This window comes from Mustela putorius, unplaced genomic scaffold (genome assembly GCF_011764305.1).
Source record: "Mustela putorius furo isolate JIRA1106 unplaced genomic scaffold, ASM1176430v1.1 tig00003962_pilon_pilon_pilon, whole genome shotgun sequence".
NCBI classification, from domain to species: domain Eukaryota; kingdom Metazoa; phylum Chordata; class Mammalia; order Carnivora; family Mustelidae; genus Mustela; species Mustela putorius.
In genome coordinates, this window is record NW_025422106.1 from 10,234,397 (window position 1) to 10,252,508 (window position 18,112).

At 43.6% G+C, this 18,112-nt stretch overlaps 1 protein-coding gene and 1 long non-coding RNA gene across 6 annotated transcripts in view; one reads left to right on the forward strand and one right to left on the reverse strand.

Annotated features, from left to right (window-relative positions):
- Positions 1–579: 579 nt before the first annotated feature.
- On the reverse strand, positions 580–12,686 carry LOC101675985. Its single transcript, XR_199088.3, has 3 exons — positions 12,070–12,686; positions 11,145–11,335; positions 580–1,697 (listed from the first exon to the last, which is right to left on the reverse strand). It is a non-coding gene; the product is annotated as an uncharacterized LOC101675985 (long non-coding RNA).
- A 100-nt stretch (positions 12,687–12,786) lies between these two features.
- The window catches only part of MSI2 (musashi RNA binding protein 2), a 386,294-nt gene continuing 380,968 nt past the window's right edge, over positions 12,787–18,112 (forward strand). For 3 of the 5 annotated variants that reach the window (XM_045070322.1, XM_045070325.1, XM_045070326.1), the window contains exons 1-4: positions 12,788–13,085; positions 13,379–13,419; positions 13,750–13,831; positions 14,541–14,625. In XM_045070322.1, coding sequence (XP_044926257.1) covers positions 13,024–13,085; positions 13,379–13,419; positions 13,750–13,831; positions 14,541–14,625 — 270 coding nt within the window. In that variant the 5' untranslated portion in view covers positions 12,788–13,023. Of the gene's footprint in view, positions 13,086–13,378; positions 13,420–13,749; positions 13,832–14,540; positions 14,626–18,112 lie in introns of all 5 variants that reach the window. The other 2 variants (XM_045070323.1, XM_045070324.1) reach the window with 2 other exon arrangements.

Genomic DNA, 18,112 nt, shown 5'->3' on the forward strand with positions numbered 1-18,112 from the left:
CCCCATAAATGATGTGGACATTTATTAGGAGTCTGACTTTTTCTCACTCAGCTAAACTTGTAAGCAGCATCTGCCCCGCTGGATGTGATCATTTTGAGTTGGGAACGAGGAACGTGGAAGGCAGAGGGGACAAAAAGGAGCAAAAGTGTTCAGCCACCACACTAGATTTCTAGCTGTGTCCTATGGGAACATGGAAAGGCAAAAAAGAAAAATTTCGGCTAAATATGTGTTCCCTACCCCTCCTTCCATTAGGGAGCTTTTTTGTTGTTGTCGTTTTTTTGTTTTTGTTTTTTTGTTTGTTTGTTTTTTGTTTTTTTGCATTTCCTTCCCTAATCTGGGAAAGAAAGAACAAAGCAAAGCAAATTTTCTCCATCGTTTAAATAGACTTTTAGGTCTCTAAGTATACCGGACAATGTTGGGAGTAAATTCCACAGAAAGATATTTATATGTTAGATAAGTAAAGAGTGTTTGAAAAATAGTTTCACTTTCAGCCTCATTCCCTCTGCCTTTGTTCTTGTTCTTCCCAGATATTTTACACCTCCAGTTACGACTGTTAGATACCATCCCGGCTTTCCTGTTTTACACCGCTCTGGAATAAGGACCAGCCAACGAAGGGTGTGTATGCACATGCATATTTTCCGTTTCTTGGAAGAAAACAAACTAGCTTTGAATTTAAGAGCATGCTCAGAAGTTGTAATTCTTAAGGAAAGAAGCTATTTATTTATCGAAGGGAAATACAAAGGGCCCATTACTTTCAGACACGAAATTTATACTTAGTGAAATTTTCATGAATAAAAACTCATTTCACTAAATAGTTTCTGGTAAAAATACGGTTTGCTTTTTTGGTGCAAAGTCTGCCATGTCTATTCTTAAAGGGAGGCTTGTAAGAGACTATGAGAGATGAAGCGAACACACTCTTTAATCAGAGACGCACTTGGCTTGGCAGTGAAATGCAATCCTAAAAGTAAACAAAGTACATTGTGTGAAAAAGAGCAAGTTTAGATTAATCTTGCTTTTCCAATTTGAAAACATGCTCACGGTTGTTAGCAACTAAGTCAAGACGTTTAAATCATATATATACTTTTATATCTTGACAGTGACCTTTTATAAGTGTGCAGTGGGGATAAGATGATGAGCAAAGCGATGCTCCAGAAAGAGCATTTTAGGTAATTGAACATGAAATGTGTTGCAATCTGATAACATTAATAATCCTCAATCGCTACTTTATATCTAATATGCAGTTCATTTGGCCTGAGTCTAACTAAAACGCTCTATAAATGTTAGCATGTGAATCCTGGCGCAAGCCTATAAAGTGAGCAGTTCTATTTCAGTGCGTTGTGAAGTATCTTTGTATTCGTTATCTATTCTGGACAACAAATCATCCCAATTTAGTAGCTTCAGACAACAAGTCTTGACTATCTCACACAGTATCTGAGGGTCAGGAATTGGGAATGGCGTAGTTGGGAGGTTCTGGCTTAAGGTTTCTCACAAAGTTGCAGTCAAGGCAAAGGCCAAGGTAGCAGTCATCTGAAGGTCTGACCGGGCCTGGCAGATTTGCGTTTAATGTGCCTAGCTCACAGTCCTGGCAAGATTGTGTTGCTGGTAGCAAACCTCAGTTCTTCTCCACGTGGGCCTCTCCACTGGGCTACTTGATCATCTTCATGATATGGCAGCTGGCTTCCCCCAGAACAAGTGAGCTAAGAGAGAGCAAGGCAGAAGCCAGGATGCCTTGTGTGACCTAGCCATGGAATTCACCCCCCATCATTTCCCTCATATGCTGTTCATTAGAAAGCAGTCACTAAGTACAGCAGACACTCAGAGGGAGGGGAACCAGGCTCCATTTCTTAGAGGAGTATTAAAGAAGTTGCGGTCATATTTTAAAACCACCACGACCCCCTATTTACAGATGGGACAGTTGAGATGGGTGGTGGCTTATCGGCTCAAGGTCACCAAGCTATTAGTATGATCCTACGTGCCAGGTGGCAGGCTGTTTTATTTTCCCTCTGCCGTGCCATCTACATACAAAGCAAAGCAGAAAACTTCACATTCCTAGCATCAGTGCACACAAAATCAAAATCTCTCTCTTTAAAATGGCCAAGATCATCTAAAAGCAGTAGTGGACTTTAGGTTTAGAAATGGATGAAATGGACATTAGACTGGGAAGTAGGAGTCAGGTATCCTCTGAATCAGGTCTGTGACTTTTGAAGAAAACACTTCTTTCGAGGTTGGTTTCCTCCTTTGTAAAACAACATGGGTTAGCTAAATGGTTTCCAAACTTGGTTTCCCATCTCAGTCTTTGGGGGAATGAAAGACTCACTGGCCTTGTAACTTCCAGGAATCTTTTTTTTACCTTTCTTTTGGGAGAGAGAGAGAGAGAGAGAGCATGTGCACATGTGCACCTCTGGGTGGGGGGAGGGACAGAGAAAAAAATCTTAAGCAGGCTCCACACCCAGCACAGAGCCCAAAGCCGCGCTCAATCTCATGACCCTGAGATCATGATATGAGCCCAGATCAAGAGCTGGATGTTTACCTGATTGTGCCACCCAGGTCCCCAGTAATCTCTGGGAATCTTTATAATTAAAAGGCCCCTGGGAGTCAGATGGACAGTTCGGTGTATGCGTACACCGAACGCTAGCTCTTGCTGAGCTAGATTACTTCTCATGCTTCCAGCTCAAACATTATTTGAACGCTTCCCTTGGACTGCATGTGCCCAGGAAAATCAATGGTGCTCAAGCCTGCAATCATCAGGGAAATGTCAGAAAAATATGATGCCTGGGGCCCCACCCTAGGCAAAAGACATCAGACATTCTGGGGTAGAGCTCAGGGATCATGATGGCTTGCTTGTTTTCATCAGTATGTTTTAAATAATTGTGTTTAGCCTCGGTTGCATATTAGAATCACTTGGGAAGAAAGACCCCTGCCCAGGTGGTCTCTGAACCAAATAAATCAGAATCTTGTGGGCGGAGCCAAGCATCCATATTTTTTAAAAGTTTCCCAGGTGATTAGAATGGATAGCTATGTTGACCTACGTTTGCCTCATTTGAGATAATTCCAAGGCCACCTCACCCATAAAAGATTATTCACAAGTTCAACTATACTTCAATTTAAAATAACAATTAAAAAAAGATTATTTAGAGAAGAAATTATTCAGAAATCTTAGGTGCCGCAGTACATGAAGAAAAAATGCCTTTGCAATGGAAGACGTTAAACATTTGAAATGGAAATGAGTTCCATTTCTGGCAATATGGCGGATGAAATGATGTCAATCATCCTCCCACTATAGCCCATCTCTAACCACTGGTCAAAATGCAATAACCCCTCACTGAAGTGAGCTCATGAGACAGTAAGGACGGGGCCCCTGGTGCCAGAAGCAAGAGGGAAATGGCAGTTAGGATGGGTGAGCTAGTAAGTGGAGATGGAGCAGGTCTTGGGCAAATCCACATGGCAAGGAGACTGTGGCTTGGGCCCATTCAAAGTGAGAAGGTGGTACCTGGGTTTGAGATCCCCACATTAAGCTGGAACCCTCAAAAGGATGAGTCATTTTAGAAATAATTCACTGGGGGAAAAAATCGCCCTAGGGGCGCAGGGAGATAAGAAAATGTCACTGTCTTGGCATGACTTGAAAGTGGAGAAATTACAGCCATAGCAATTTGGGGCTGGAATTTACTCTACCTGTATGATCTAGGAATCAGGAACCCTAAAACTGAAAAGTGAAGATAAAGATACAGAACCTACTTGAAACCACAGAATGCACATGTATGTCATCTACCATAACCAAGATGTAGGAAACAGAAGTATTCCAAGAACCTCAGGGAACAGAACTACTGGACAGACTTATAAAGTACATAAGTTTAAAATTATGAAAGACATAAAAGAGCATTTGGACCATGAGAAAATAACAGTATTTTAAAAAGGTAGATTGGCAAGAGAACTAAATGGAACCTTTGGAGATGATATATATGGTCCCTGAAATGAAAAGCTCAGTGGGTGAGTCGTGCAGCGGATTAGCCATCACTGAAGAAAACAACTGAGGAAATTGTCCAGGAAGCATCGTAGAGAGGCGAAGTGAAGGAAAGTCTGAGAGAAAGGTTTACCTTTATAGGTACCAGAAGGAGAACATAGAATGTAGGGCACACAGGATTTATACAGACAAAGACCGTTGGCAAATTTGATAAGAAAACATGAATCCTGGGATTCTGGACGTACACTGAATCTTGAACTGGGTAAATAAAAAGAAATTCACATCTCAACACAGCATGTTAAGACCATGGGGAGCCAAAGACAAAGAGAAAAATCTTAAAATCAGAAAGAAAAAACAGATTACCTACAAGGAAATGAAAGCAAATGTCTCAACAATAGAGGGACAACAAGATGTGTCTTGAGGGTAAAATAATTTTCTGTCTAGATTCTCTCCCCAGAGAAATCATCATTCGAGGATGAGCGGGCAGTCAAACCATTTTATATTAATGGAGAAAGCAGGTCACTCACATCACCTCCCTGAAAGGAATACTAAAGAGTAATGTTTCGGGGCGCCTGGGTGGCTCAGTGGGTTAAGCCGCTGCCTTCGGCTCAGGTCATGATCTCAGAGTCCTGGGATCGAGTCCCGCATCGGGCTCTCTGCTCGGCAGAGAGCCTGCTTCCCTCTCTCTCTCTCTCTGGCTGCCTCTCTGTCTACTTGTGATTTCTCTCTGTCAAATTAATAAATAAAATCTTTAAAAAAAAAAAAAAAAAAAAAATAAAGAGTAATGTTTCAAGGAAAAGGGCTAGTAATTAGAAAAAAGGAATGATATACCAGAAACAAAGGTGAGGAAATTGGTAAACATGGACAAATCTATACAAGAATGGGATAAAATGAAAGGGACAACAGTGATTAAATTCAGGGGTATTAAAAGCAGGTGGGGTCTAAAAAAAATAACAAGCAACAGTAACATGTATGAGGAAGGATATAGTTGGAGGGGGATCATTCTTAGCATATAGTTGTAGTGGGGTTGGACCAAGTGCATATGTTAAAATTTCTAAAGTAAAAAAAAAGTTTCTAAAATAACCACTATAAGAATAGAAGGGGAACTTACAATTTCTTTATTTTTTTAAAAAAAGATTTTATTTATTTATTTGAAAGAGAGAATGACGGGGGCAGGGGGTGGTACAGAGCGTGAGAAGGGGGACAGTCGGAGGGAGAAGCAGACTCCCTGCTGAGCAGGGAACCTGAGGCAGGACTGAAACCCGGGATGCCAGGATCCTGACCTGAGGCGAAGGCAGTCACTTAACCAACGGAGCCACCCAGGCGCCCCAGAACTTACAATTTCTAAATTAAGAGGAAAGGGGGACAAGGAATTCTTGATCAATTCAATAGAAAAGAAGAACGGAAGTAAACAAAAACCTGAGAGAAACCAAATAAGCAAAAGGAGCAAAGTGAGACTGAAGGCACAAATTCCAAAACATCGGTCATCAGTAGATCAACAGGTTCTCTCACATGTTGCTAGTGGGAGCACACACTGAAACAGCACTTTGGGGTGCCTGGGTGGCTCAGTGGGTTGGGCCGCTGCCTTCGGCTCAGGTCATGATCTCAGGGTCCTGGGATCGAGTCCCGCATTGGGCTCTCTGTTCAGCAGGGGCCTGCTTCCTTCCCTTCCCCTCTCTCTGCCTGCCTCTCTGCCTGCTGTGATCTCTCTGTCAAATAAATAAAATCTTTAAAAAAAAAAAAAAGAAAGAAAGAAACAGCACTTTGGAAAACTGGTTAGCATTATCTTGTATACTTTTACTTACATACCTTATAACCCAGTCATCACTCCAAAGAAAAATTCTTGCCCACATGCACCAGAGGACAAGAATGTTCACTACAGCACTGCTCATAACAGCAAAAATAATGGAAACAACCCAAAGTCCCGTGACAGAAGAATGGACAAAATAAACCGTGATAGCGGCACACAACAGAGTATTACACAATCAGAAATAAGAATGAACTACAACCAGGCGCAACTGGGTGGCTCAGTTGGTCAAGCATCTGCCTTCAGCTCAAGTCATGATCTCAGAGTCCTGGGACCAAGCCCCATATCAGGCTCCCTGCTCAGTGGGGAATCTGCTTCTCCCTCTCCTTCTGTGTGTGTGCATTTGCTCTCTCTCTCTAATAAAATAAATCTTTAAAAAAAAAAAAGAAAAGAATGAACTATAGCCAGATGTAATATTCTAGCTGAATCTTAACAATATGATGTTGGGTAAGAAAATATAAAACTCAGGGGCACCTGGGTGGCTCAGTGGGTTAAAGCCTCTGCCTTCGGCTCAGGTCATGATCCCAGGGTCCTGGGATCGAGCCCCACATCAGGCTCTCCACTCCTCTGGGAGCCTGCTTTCTCCTCTCTCTGCCTGCCTCTCTGCCTACTTGTGATCTCTGTCTCTCAAATGAATAAATAAAATCTTAAAAAAAAAGAAAATATAAAACTCAGAAACGTTTCATAAGAGCTTAAAACAAATGTGTGATAAAAGTTTGGTAAAAATTTTTAAAAAGCGAAAACAATAATAAATACAAGATTGAGATTAGTGGTTACTTCAGATAGAAGAAAAGGTAGGAGAGAAGCATACAGGTAGTTGTAAGTTGTTATTGTTCTCTAATTGAATAACAGATTTACATGTTAATAATATTAAAAAAAATAAAATAAGGCCATGAATATACCCAGTGATGACAGTGTATTATGTTAATCCCAGAGACTGTGGATAATATCTTTTTGTACCCCTAAGTTTCATTAAAAACATCACATTATATGTAAATGGACAAAACTTACTAGTCAAATAAATAACTGAATGAGATCTAGCTATATGCTGTCTATAAGAGACGCACCTAAAACTTAAAGACATAGAAAGGTTGAAAGTAAAGGATGGAAAAAAACATGCCAGGCAAATGCTATGCTCGTTAGAAGTTGGAGTAGTTATATTTTTCACAGGCAAAGCAGACTTTAAACCCAAAGTCCTAGTGTTAAAGATCATTTGTGTATAGTTGATCCTTGAACTATGCAGGAGTTAGGGATGATGACCCCTAAGCAGCTGAAAATCTGCACATGACTTTTAGCTCCCCCAAAACTTAACTACCAATAGCCTATTGTGACTGGAAAACATAAACAGTCAATTAATATATATTTTGTGTATGTGTTATTTATCATATTCTCACAATAAATAACAATTATATATTTTATATATGTATTATATATGGTATTTTTACAATAGATAGCATTAAGTTGATTAACACATACTTTGTATATGTGTATACTGTATTCTCACAATAAAGTAAGCTAGAGAAAAGAAGATGTTATTACGGAAAGAAAAAGAAGAGAAAATATACAGTAATTTCACAGTACTATACCATCTTTATTGAAAAAAGCCTGTATATAATCAGACCTGCACAGTTCAAAACTGTTGGTTAAGGGTCAACTGTACATATTAAAGAAACAGTTCACTGGGAAAACAGTATATCTAAGCTTACATGTGCCTAATAACATAGCTTCAAAATATACAAAGCAAAAAGTAAGACAAATAAAATGTAAAAAATAGAAAAACTGCACAGCCATAGTAGGAGATGTGAACAGACCTTTTTAACATGCCTTATCACATACTTTTAAAATGCAGAAAAAATGAAATTTGAGGAGATTTTTGGGGCGCCTGGGTGACTCAGTGGGTTAAAGCCTCTGCCTTCGGCTTGGGTAGTGATCCCAGGGTCCTGGGATCAAGCCCCACATTGGGCTCTCTGATCGGTGGGGAGCTTGCTTTCTCCTCTCCACCTACTTGTGATCTTTGTCTGTCTGTCTGTCTTTGTCTGTCAAATAAATAAAATCTTAAAAAAACAATTGAGATTTTTTTAGAGAAATTGGCAAATTCAATCATAAAAGGAGATTTTGACATACTATGATAAAACGTGATAGCTCAAACAGATAAAATATTAGTAAGGCTATAGAAAATCTGGAAAACATAATTAAGAAACCTGATATAATAGGTCTATATAGTATGCTACACTTAACAATTAAGGGATACCCATTCTGTTTCTTTTTTTCTTTTAAGTAAGCTCTCTGCCTGACATGGGGCTTGAACTCTTGACCCCAAGATCAAGAGTTGCATGCTCCACCAACTGAGCCAGCCATATGGAATATTCTTTTCAAAGCCATATGGAATATTTATAAAAATTGACCATTTGGCAAAGCAAGTCTCAACAAATAACAAGAATCTGTTTTATACAAACTACCTTCTCTGACCCTAATTCAATTACGTTAGCTATAAATAACTAAAAATCAAAACAAAAAAAACTTGTGTTTAGAAATATGAAGATACACAGGTATTGAGCCAAAGAAGAAAACATATTTGAATTCTATTCTTTGCCTGGTATGATGATAAAAATTCTCTATATCTTGTGGAATATCATTTGAGTGGTACTCAGAGTGAAATCCAGAGTCTTCTCTGTAACAATCAGGAAACAGAAGACTGAAAATTAATTACTTAAGCCACCAATTAAAAAATGTTTAAAGAGCAAGAGAATAAACACAAAGAAAGCAGAAAAAAATAACACCAGATATGTATTATATTCTTACAGGTGCTATATATTATTTGTATAGTATATATGCTCTTATTCTCTTATACAAGAATATAATATATATAATAATACATAAAGACAAAAATTAATAAAACTAAAAAATAATGTTAGACAAACTAAAAGCTGATTCTTTGAAAACACTAGCAGAAAGAAGAAATATTAGTTAAATAGAGGGAGATCTCTGGCACCACTCATCCAGAAAAAGAGAAGACATATATACAATAATACTAAGAATGAAAAAACGGACATGATGGATAGATGCAGCAAAGATTAAAATATATTAAGAGGAAATTATCAACAGTACTTTATTAATACATTTGGAAACCTAGTTGGCATGAATTATTTCTTTGAGAAATATAATGTGTAAGAACTGACTCAAGAAGAATATAAAACCTAAAGAGGGGGCGCCTGGGTGGCTCAGTGGGTTAAAGCCTCTGCCTTTGGCTGGGGTCATGGTCCTGGGGTCCTGGGATTGAGCCCTGCATCCTGCTTCCCTTCCTCTCTCTCTGCCTGCCTCTCTGCCTACTGTGCTATCAACTAAATAAATAAAATCTTAAAAACAAAAACAAACCTAAAGAGATCCACAGCCACTAAAGAAATGGAATCAGTATTTAAAAACCAACCTAGGAAGTGTTTATCCCATACCCAGACATTTTAGTGGAAAGTTCAACCAAACATTCAAGGAACACACAATTCCAGTTTTAAACACACTGTTCCAGAAAATGAAAAAAGAAGAAACATACTAGTTCATTTTATGAGGCCACTATAGCCAGACAAAGGCAATACAAAAAGGGAAAACTGCAGCCAATTTGACTTATGGACACAGATATAATAAATCCTATAATTAAATTAGATGTTGACATTCATTCATTCATTCATTCACCCTTTCATTTGTTCAACAGCTATTTATTGATTGTCAACCATGCACTAACAGGCACTGTGCTAATATGTGGAAGGTATAGAGCAATGGTTTGATGGAGGTAAGGTAACGGTGCCTTCCAAGAGGGATTTGACCTGGTCAGAGAACGCTTTCCAGGTACACTAATGGAGTAAGAAATGGTTTGGGAAGAATGCTTAGAAGGTTATTGCAAGGGCTCAAGTGGGAAATGTGGGATGCAACAGCAGCAGCAGCAAAGACGAACTTGAGAGACACTTAGGAAGTGAAACCCACACACTTTCATGAGGGATTGCATATGGGAAGACATCAACCTGGAGTAGGGCCAACCTTGTCTCTAGGATGGCTGGGATTCTGCTGACCCATATAGTGAAACTTGAAAGTTTTAGGTTCAAGGGAAAAACAAATGCATGCATGCTTGGACATGCATGTTGAGTTTGGGGTACCTCCAGGAAGGTGAAGTGGAAGACAGTGAATAGGAAATTAACCAGAGCCTGGAGCTCTGTGGAGAGCTCAGGCCGGAGATTTTAACTTGAGTAGCATCGGCAAGTAGGTAGTATTTAAATCCTGGGTGCAGAGGAGCTCATCCAGGGAGGGTGTGTAGCTGGGGAAGAGAATGAACACTGGTATTTAAAGGAAAGGCAGAGGAGGAGTCAGGGTAAAGAGACAGAACGAATGGCTGGAGAGGGAGGAGGAAAACCAAAAGAATGTGGCCATCAAGGATGCCAAGGGAAGAGTGAGTTACGTGCAGGGAGTGTCTACCACTGTCATGGACAGTAAAGAGGGTAGAGGACTGACATCGCATGCTGCTGGAATTCTCCTGACCCAGGGGCTGCATTAAGCAAAGGTGCTGGAGAAAAAATGCATAATAAATAATTAGTTATTTCAAAGAACGTAGTGCAAAAGGGCAGCAAGACAGAATTTTTGGGGACAATGGAACTCTTCTGCATCTTGGATGGGTTATCGTGGAGACAGCTCAATCCTATGCATTTGTCAAAAACTCACAGAATTATAGCCCAGGAAGAGTAAGTATTACACCACATAAATGAATAATCAATAAGTAAAAACAATGTAGTCATGGAAATAGAAGATCAAGCTCTCTCTCCACCAGTGACTCTATAATTGCAGTGCTAGCCCCTCTCAGGGTTTTAATTCAGTTCAGTGTCAGCCTGTGTAGGTCGACAACAGGAACAAGGACACCCCACTCTTGTCTTGTGAAGGACAAAATAAATATGCATGTAACAGAGCCAAAGGGCATCAGAGTGATGGCTGGAGCCCCTCTAAGGAGCTGACTGACTGGTGGGGGTGGGGTGCACCCTAGTGATCGTGGCTCCTCTGGGACCCTGATGAAAAAATGAGAGGGTTGGATCAGGAAAGGCCTTTCTACCTCTGAGGGTCTGTGGTTCTAGCGTAAAAATCCCAAACAAAATCCAATTAGCTCTGTTGTCTGCATTTTGTTATTGAGAATAGTCATAATAAACAATCACCATAACAAGCAGCTCTTCAACACAGGAGACCCCGGATGATTTGGGAAGCAGCTTGGAGTGAGGGGAAAATGCTTGGGTTTGTGGTCTGAAGCTCTAAAGTGCCTTCCAAAAAGTCATAGTAAGTGATGATTGATAATAAGCACAACCTGCAGAGGTTTGCAATAAAAAATAGACTTTTATATTTACTTACTTCAATCTCTCCTTTCACTCCATCAATCCTGTCAGTGAGGAATTATCCCAAATTTAGGAGGCAGGGAGATTAAGAATCTGGTCATTCAAGGCTTTGGCTAGTGTTGGGATTTTCCAAATATTCCACTTTGCCACGACCCACAGTGGATTTGGTATAGTTTGGTGTTGAGTGTATTCCATTGTGTCCTAATCCTATGAAAATTAATGGAAAAGTGTTAATTGGGCATCAATTCATACTTAACATTAATCTGAGTATTTGATGAACCACAACTTTGTGTTGCCCCTCATGCCATATTAACTCAATTTATTGTAATAATTTAAAACAATATGGATAATTGTATCCTTATTGTTTTCAATACCCCATAAATTGAATCCAGTCTGAATCTGGCCAGCGTGGAAACTGCTGGAGAAGTGTGCGATGACTTTGGGAAGCTACCAGCATCGTCTTTTGGGGTTTTCAGGGCGGGGAAAGATGAATCCAGTACTTATTAAGCACCTACTGTATGCCAGGACCTGTGCAGCACCACACTCCTACCAAGGTGATAGAGGATGAAAGTGCCTGAAGCCTTCTGCTACCCTCAGCCACCTCCCCAGATGGGGGTCCTAGGCTACTTCAACCTTATGCATTTTACTATCTCAGCATAGAAATAATAAACATACACAACGAACCGGTTGGAGAGGGGTTTCCTGAAAACAACCACCCTTCCCAGCCATCCCAGAGATGCTTCAAAACTATTCCTCACTATATACAAAAATTTACTTTGAACCCCAATCATTTGACCTTGACCCCTATAAACCTATTTTATTATATTTTTTAAACTCTGTACGATTAACGCGGAAACCCTTTCTTCGGCACTTTCTCACCCCTGGAATCGCGTCAGTTTCTCAAAGTTCCAAAATAACCTTTCCCCGGCACGGATTCGTACCTCTGCCGGGGAAGGGCGGGGAGCGGCGCAAGACGTGCCGGTGTGGAGCGAGAGCCAGAGAGAACTTCCAGCGCCAAAGGAAAATAAAACTTGTGGCTGCTGTTTGTGCGGGAGGGTCTCCGCAATCCTGAAGCTCCCCGATCCTGGGGGGTCTCGGGGCCCGCCGAGGAGCGCCAGGGTTTGGGTTTGATCCCGACGTCCTTGACCTAAATTTCTGCGCGGCGGCTGGAAAAAAAGGGCGCAGAGCTGGGCGGGCGGCTAGTGCCATCCCCGGATCCCGGCGGCCGGGGCCGGCGAACTTGAATGGAGAGGCCGAACTAGAGGGGGTGGGGGGCGTCTTCTCCCCTGCCCGAGCGAGGAGCGGCGGCGAGCTCCCCGCGCCTCCCCCTCCCCCGATCCACCCGCCCCCCGTAGCCCATGTGATCCAGGGAAGTCGGGGTGCGCTCCCCCTCTGCCGGCGCCTGGCCCGCCTAGAGGCGGGGCCCCCTCCGGCCGCGGGGTTCGCGCACCGCCCCCGTGGGTCCGGCCGCGGGGGGCCCGAGTGTGTGCGCGCGCGGGCAGGCGGGGGCCGCACCGGGGTGCGTGACGTCACCGGCATTGGTTACACGACGTTCTAGAACTCCGCCCCACGTGCGCTGGGAAGGAGGGGGAGGAGGAGGAGGAGATGGGGGTGGGGAGGAGGAGGGGGAGAGGTGGGGATGGGCCGGGAGGGGGGGCGGGGACCGGGGGGGGGTGTGCGAGCAGCGGGGCTGAGCTAAGCCGAGCCCACGTGTGACGGCTCTCGCCGCTGCCCCGGCTCCGCCGCTCGCAGAGAGATTCGGAGGAGCCCGGGCGGGGGGGAGGAGGAGGGGGAGGAGGGAGCGGGAGATCTCGGGGCTCGGAGCCGGCCGCCGCTCCGCTCCGATCGCTGTGGGGCTCGGTTTTTTGGGGGTGGGGGGGCGGGGGGGCTCAGATATGGAGGCAAATGGGAGCCAAGGCACCTCGGGCAGCGCCAACGACTCTCAGCACGACCCCGGGTAAGTTTCCAGCCGCTGCCCACCGCGCCGCCTCGGGCTCGCTCGCCTTGCAGCGGCGGGGACGGCGGTGCGCGGAGCCGGGCATCTCCCGCGCCCCCCCGCCCCTCCCGCGCGCCCCCCCCGTGGAAGTTACACACCTTTGGATTGCATTTCGCCGTCACCTTCTCCCCCACCCCACCTCCCGGCTCTCGCTCGCTCGCTCCCCCCCGCTTTCCTTTTAGCTTTTGTAAGTTACACGTCAAAATGGCCGATCTGACATCGGTGCTCACTTCTGTTATGTTTTCTCCCTCTAGTAAAATGTTTATCGGTGGACTGAGCTGGCAGACCTCACCAGGTAAGGGAGGGAGGGGGGGACGTCTGGGTCCCCCCCTTCTTGGCTTCTTTATTGCTCTTTGTTATCCCGGTGTAGGAGCCCCCCCCCCGCCATTGGCTCCCCACTTCTCCTGTGCAAGGTTATTTTTTTAAATAGCAAATCCTTTCCGAGCCCTCTACGCGACCTCTGTTGCCGAATTTCCCCCGCGTGTGCAAAAAATGCAAAAACAAAACAGAATAACAACAGAAAACTACTTTTGGTTTTTGTCCTTGATCAAAATTTGCATTGCTTTTTTTTTTTTCCACACCTTCTCTCCTCCCCCCCCCCATCTCTCTCTTTCTCTCTCTACAGATAGCCTTAGAGACTATTTTAGCAAATTTGGAGAAATTAGAGAATGTATGGTCATGAGAGATCCCACTACGAAACGCTCCAGGTAAACCATTCCCTTCTGGATTTTGTCTTTATTTTAGAACAAAGTTTAAGTGTTATTTTTGGAGGTGTCTTCGGAAGTAGCTAAGCGGATTTAGAATGGGGCTCAGGCATCTGGCTGGTTTCGAACGTCTCTCTATTCCACCCCCCACCCCCGCCCCCATAACCCGAAAGGTTATTGTTAATTGGGGCTGAACTCTGGGTACAGAGATGCCCATCTCTCTGCTTTAAGTCCTTTTCCCCGTTGCTTCTTTTCCTCCGGTTTAAAATGACATTCAGCTTCATTCACTTTCTGCATAGTTTTTTTTTTTTCTTTTAATGTATGCTTTTCCCACACTCCCAGCTCTCTAAACTCTTCAGCCCCTTTTAGAAAGCTGGATGAATCTCTTCTGAGCGCAGGGTTTTCTTCGGAATAAAACAAAGCGTTAAGAAAGGGAAGGGGAGGAGGAGAGGAGACTGAGGTGGCGAAAGAGTGGAGACACCAGCATTTTCCAAGTTACCTCCACCGCCCTGCCCCCGTTCCACTTCCCCCGTTAACCTTGATGGGTTTTCTTGAGAGGTGGGAGGGGGCTTGGGGGGAGGGCTGTGGGCAGCCAGGGTGCGGTGTGAGGGGGCAACTTTGGCTCTCCATTCTGCAGGAGGGCTCACTCCTTGTTGCTTTCAATGGTGTCACATTTTCTTGTTTGTTTTTCTCCCTCTTTGTCTCATTTCAGAGGCTTCGGTTTCGTCACGTTCGCAGACCCAGCAAGTGTAGATAAAGTATTAGGTCAGCCCCACCATGAGTTAGATTCCAAGACGGTAGGTTGCTTTCCTTCGTTGTTGTTGTTCGCCCCTGTTCAGGACCCATCTGGGCATTGACAGCCCCATTTAAAGGGACCGTGCTTTCTTTTGCTTCTGTGCTGAGAACCGGGTAGTGATGAGCAGGGCTGGCGAGTTGGCTCTGAAGTTTGCTGCCATGGCTGGGGTTGGGGTTTTCTTTGCAGAACCTGTCCCACTGCAGCTCCAGATGCTGCCGATCGCGGGCCTGGGGGATGGGTCCGCTCGGGGAGAGGCATCTCGCCGGCCCAGGGACCATGCAAAGAAACTGCACGATAGAGCCAAGGCAACTTTTCTTTGTCAGCCGAGCACAGCACGCGTTACCAACTGTGGCTGTGGGCATTGGCTTTTAAGAGGCACAGCCCGCTTCATGGCTAGCCGAGAGAGAGAGAGAGAGAGAGAGAGAGAGAGAGAGACACGGACGACAGACATGGGGGGACGACAGACATGGGGGCCGGCAGGAAGGCGAGGTGGGGGCGCTAATCACAGGCCCAGGCAACAGGTTCCTCCTGGGGCACCTCGCGTTCGGAATGCAGTTTGAGAGGGGAAGGAGACCTCCCAGAGCCAAGCGGGGCGTCCAGGGGGTGACTCCAGATGGAGTGAAATCTAACGCTGATAAGGCCTTGGGTTTCCAAGTGATTTGGTTTTGCTTTTTTCCCTCAGATCCTTTATTTTGAGTGTGGGTACTTTTATAGGATTAGAAGCTTTCAGAAACGTGTGTGGGGAGGGGAAAGTCTTTAGGTAGAGCTTAGAGAAGAAGGGAAGAGATATTAGTACAACCATGGGGGGGTGGCAGACGGCTCCTAGTGTTTTATTTAGACGCCTGTGTTGGCTTTGTGGCTTTCCCCCTTCCCTTTATGCCTGGGAGAATCTCCCCCTGGTTTTTATACATCCCTCAAAACAGGGGCCCGGAGGTGACATTGGGATCCAGTGCTGGGCTGCTTGGGACTGGGGGTAGGTGGTGGGGCAAGTCAAAGGACCAGGTTTTAGTCCCGGCTGCCCTTTATGTACTTGGGCAAGTTGTTACCTGCCTTGGGCCCTCAGTTTCCTTTTCTGTAAAATATAGGAGTGGAATAGGCTGCTCTTCAAACCCCTTTGACTTTAACATTGAGGGGAAGGGGGAAAAGGGCAAGAAACCTGGCCACCTTTGGTGTAGGTGGAAACATTTTGTAAATTAACCCTCTTTCTCTGATCAGAGGCCATGTGCATGTTCCCTGGCCCCCCAGAGAGGACCCCAGACACTTTTTAAGTTGCTTTATGAATTGTGCTGGATTGGTCATTGGCAGCCCAGCCTTTTTACGCTTTTAGATAATTTAATTTTAGGAACAGTCATTTGTAGGGTGATAATGGATGTCTAAAGAATTTTTTCTTCCCCTTGACTTCTTGGTCAGACGTTTCAAAAAGCAAACAAAATTAAAGAGGAAAATATTTCAAGGCAAATTCAGGAATTTATTATTCACTCCGTCTCCCCACCCTGAGTAGGAGAAATAGTATGTGGTTTCTATGGTGCCTGGTGGGTCATAGCCCTCAGTGTCAGGTGCAAAACGTTCGGTTTGTCCCTCTGTAATTGTTTGTGGATATGTTTTGGTCGCTATTATTTAGTATAACCTAGATTTTGACTTTGTTTCAACGTTCAGTGCAGGAGGCAGAAGCGGTTGGTTTATTGACATGGAAACGAGGATCTTGTTTACCGTTACCTTAAAAGCTTTGTTTAGGTAACGGCCATTCACATCCAAAATAGTACCCTAGTCTTTTCCTAGAGGATTTGTAGCTACAGTAAGTAGAGCTGTACCTAACTAACTAATGTTTTAATTTTTGGTAGCTTTCTTTTTTGTTTGTTTAAAAAAAAAATTAGTTGACAGGGATGTGCAAAAGGTTGGGATTTGCCATACTTACCTTGACCTGGCCTCTTCTTTAGAGATCACAGCGTGTAAACTTTGCACTGCTGTCACAAACCCGCCATCCAGGAATTCTGAATTGGCTTTGAGTTTTGTAATTTGAGTTATTTTTTGAGTGTCCTGCTGTCTTCAGGTCTTCCTGTCCCTCCCCTCCAGCTCCTGGTCTCTCCCACAACTGTGTCCCTCACTTTTTACTCCACGAACAAGGTGACCTCTTACCTGCAATTGTGTGCTGGTCAGCTCAAAAGCCGTAGTCTGGGGGCGTGTTTATAAAAAGACACACCTGTCTTACGTTTGGTCAACAGAATGGAAAATCCACACCTGTTGTATCTCTCTCGTAGACAGCTCTACTCAGTGCTGAACACACCTGTAGATGCGGTAATGTTAATCCTGATTGAGAGGGTAGTTTCCTAGATCAGAGATTTTTGTCTATTTTAGTTTTTGAAAAGTAATCCCTCATTTCTCAGGTGATGTTTGAAGGTTAAAAAAACAAACAGACAAAAAAACCCAAAACAACAAAACCATGCTGTGGACTTTTATTAGGTCTTTAAACCACTTTAGTAAAAGTGGTAAATCTTTGTTTGTTTTACCAGCTGGGGTGTCCTAAGGGACGGAGGTCTGGCTCAGGAGGTCTGGGCTCAGGAACGCTCTGGTGTGCTTTACCCCTGCTCTGTGCTTCGTCCCAAAGCCTTACTCTTTTTGCTGCCCCATGGCAGAACTGAAAACAAGGTTCAAGTTTACATTTTAAAAGGGGGAAGATCGAAAGCCGGAGCCTATGAATAAATAACTGGTAGCAATATTCTGTGTTGAGTTTTACCCCCAAATTTGTGACATTTAGAAGTCTAATGAAAACCAATAATGGGGATTTTCAAAATTCTTTCCCTCCCCATATTTTCTGTCCAGCAACTTCCCCCACCTCGGATCAGCCTATTAGATTCAAATGCCTCCGTGGGAATTGTTTTGTGTTTTAAAGCCATTCCCCTTTTGAGAATCATGTGTTCTGCTGAGTGTCTGATCTGGGATGGAGGATGTTTTTCCATTCTGATTGGGGTTGGGGTAGAAAGAATACCCTAATTGTTACAGTAGGTTCTGACTTCTTTTTTTCAGTATTTTTTTTTAACCCTCTCCCCTTAATGGCCTTCCTTTTATAATTTGGGTTTAGGTTGCTCATAGAATTCTAACCCCTGTGATTTTTAAAATCCAGGTGGCTTTGGCTTATGTGTTTTCTTTTCTTGTATTATTATTTTTTTTAAGAACTGGGTTAGGCTCCGTAGCTTTTGATACCTGCTTCCTCTTGCGGTCTAACTACAGAATGAGCTTTTTGGCCAACTCAGGTGACTGTACTTTTGGCAACACGAATGAATGAACTCAAGCTGAGCCTCGTGTTGGATGTCTGTGGGGAGTTTTTAGATGTTGATGATTTAAAAAATTTTTTTGAGTCCCCTTTTCCACCTGCCTTGTTTAGTTATCCTCAGGGAGAAGATCTCCTATCAGCTACTGACTGCTGAAAACAAATTTTTTTTTTAATTTTAAAGATTTTATTTGTTTATTTGACTGAGATCACAAGTAGG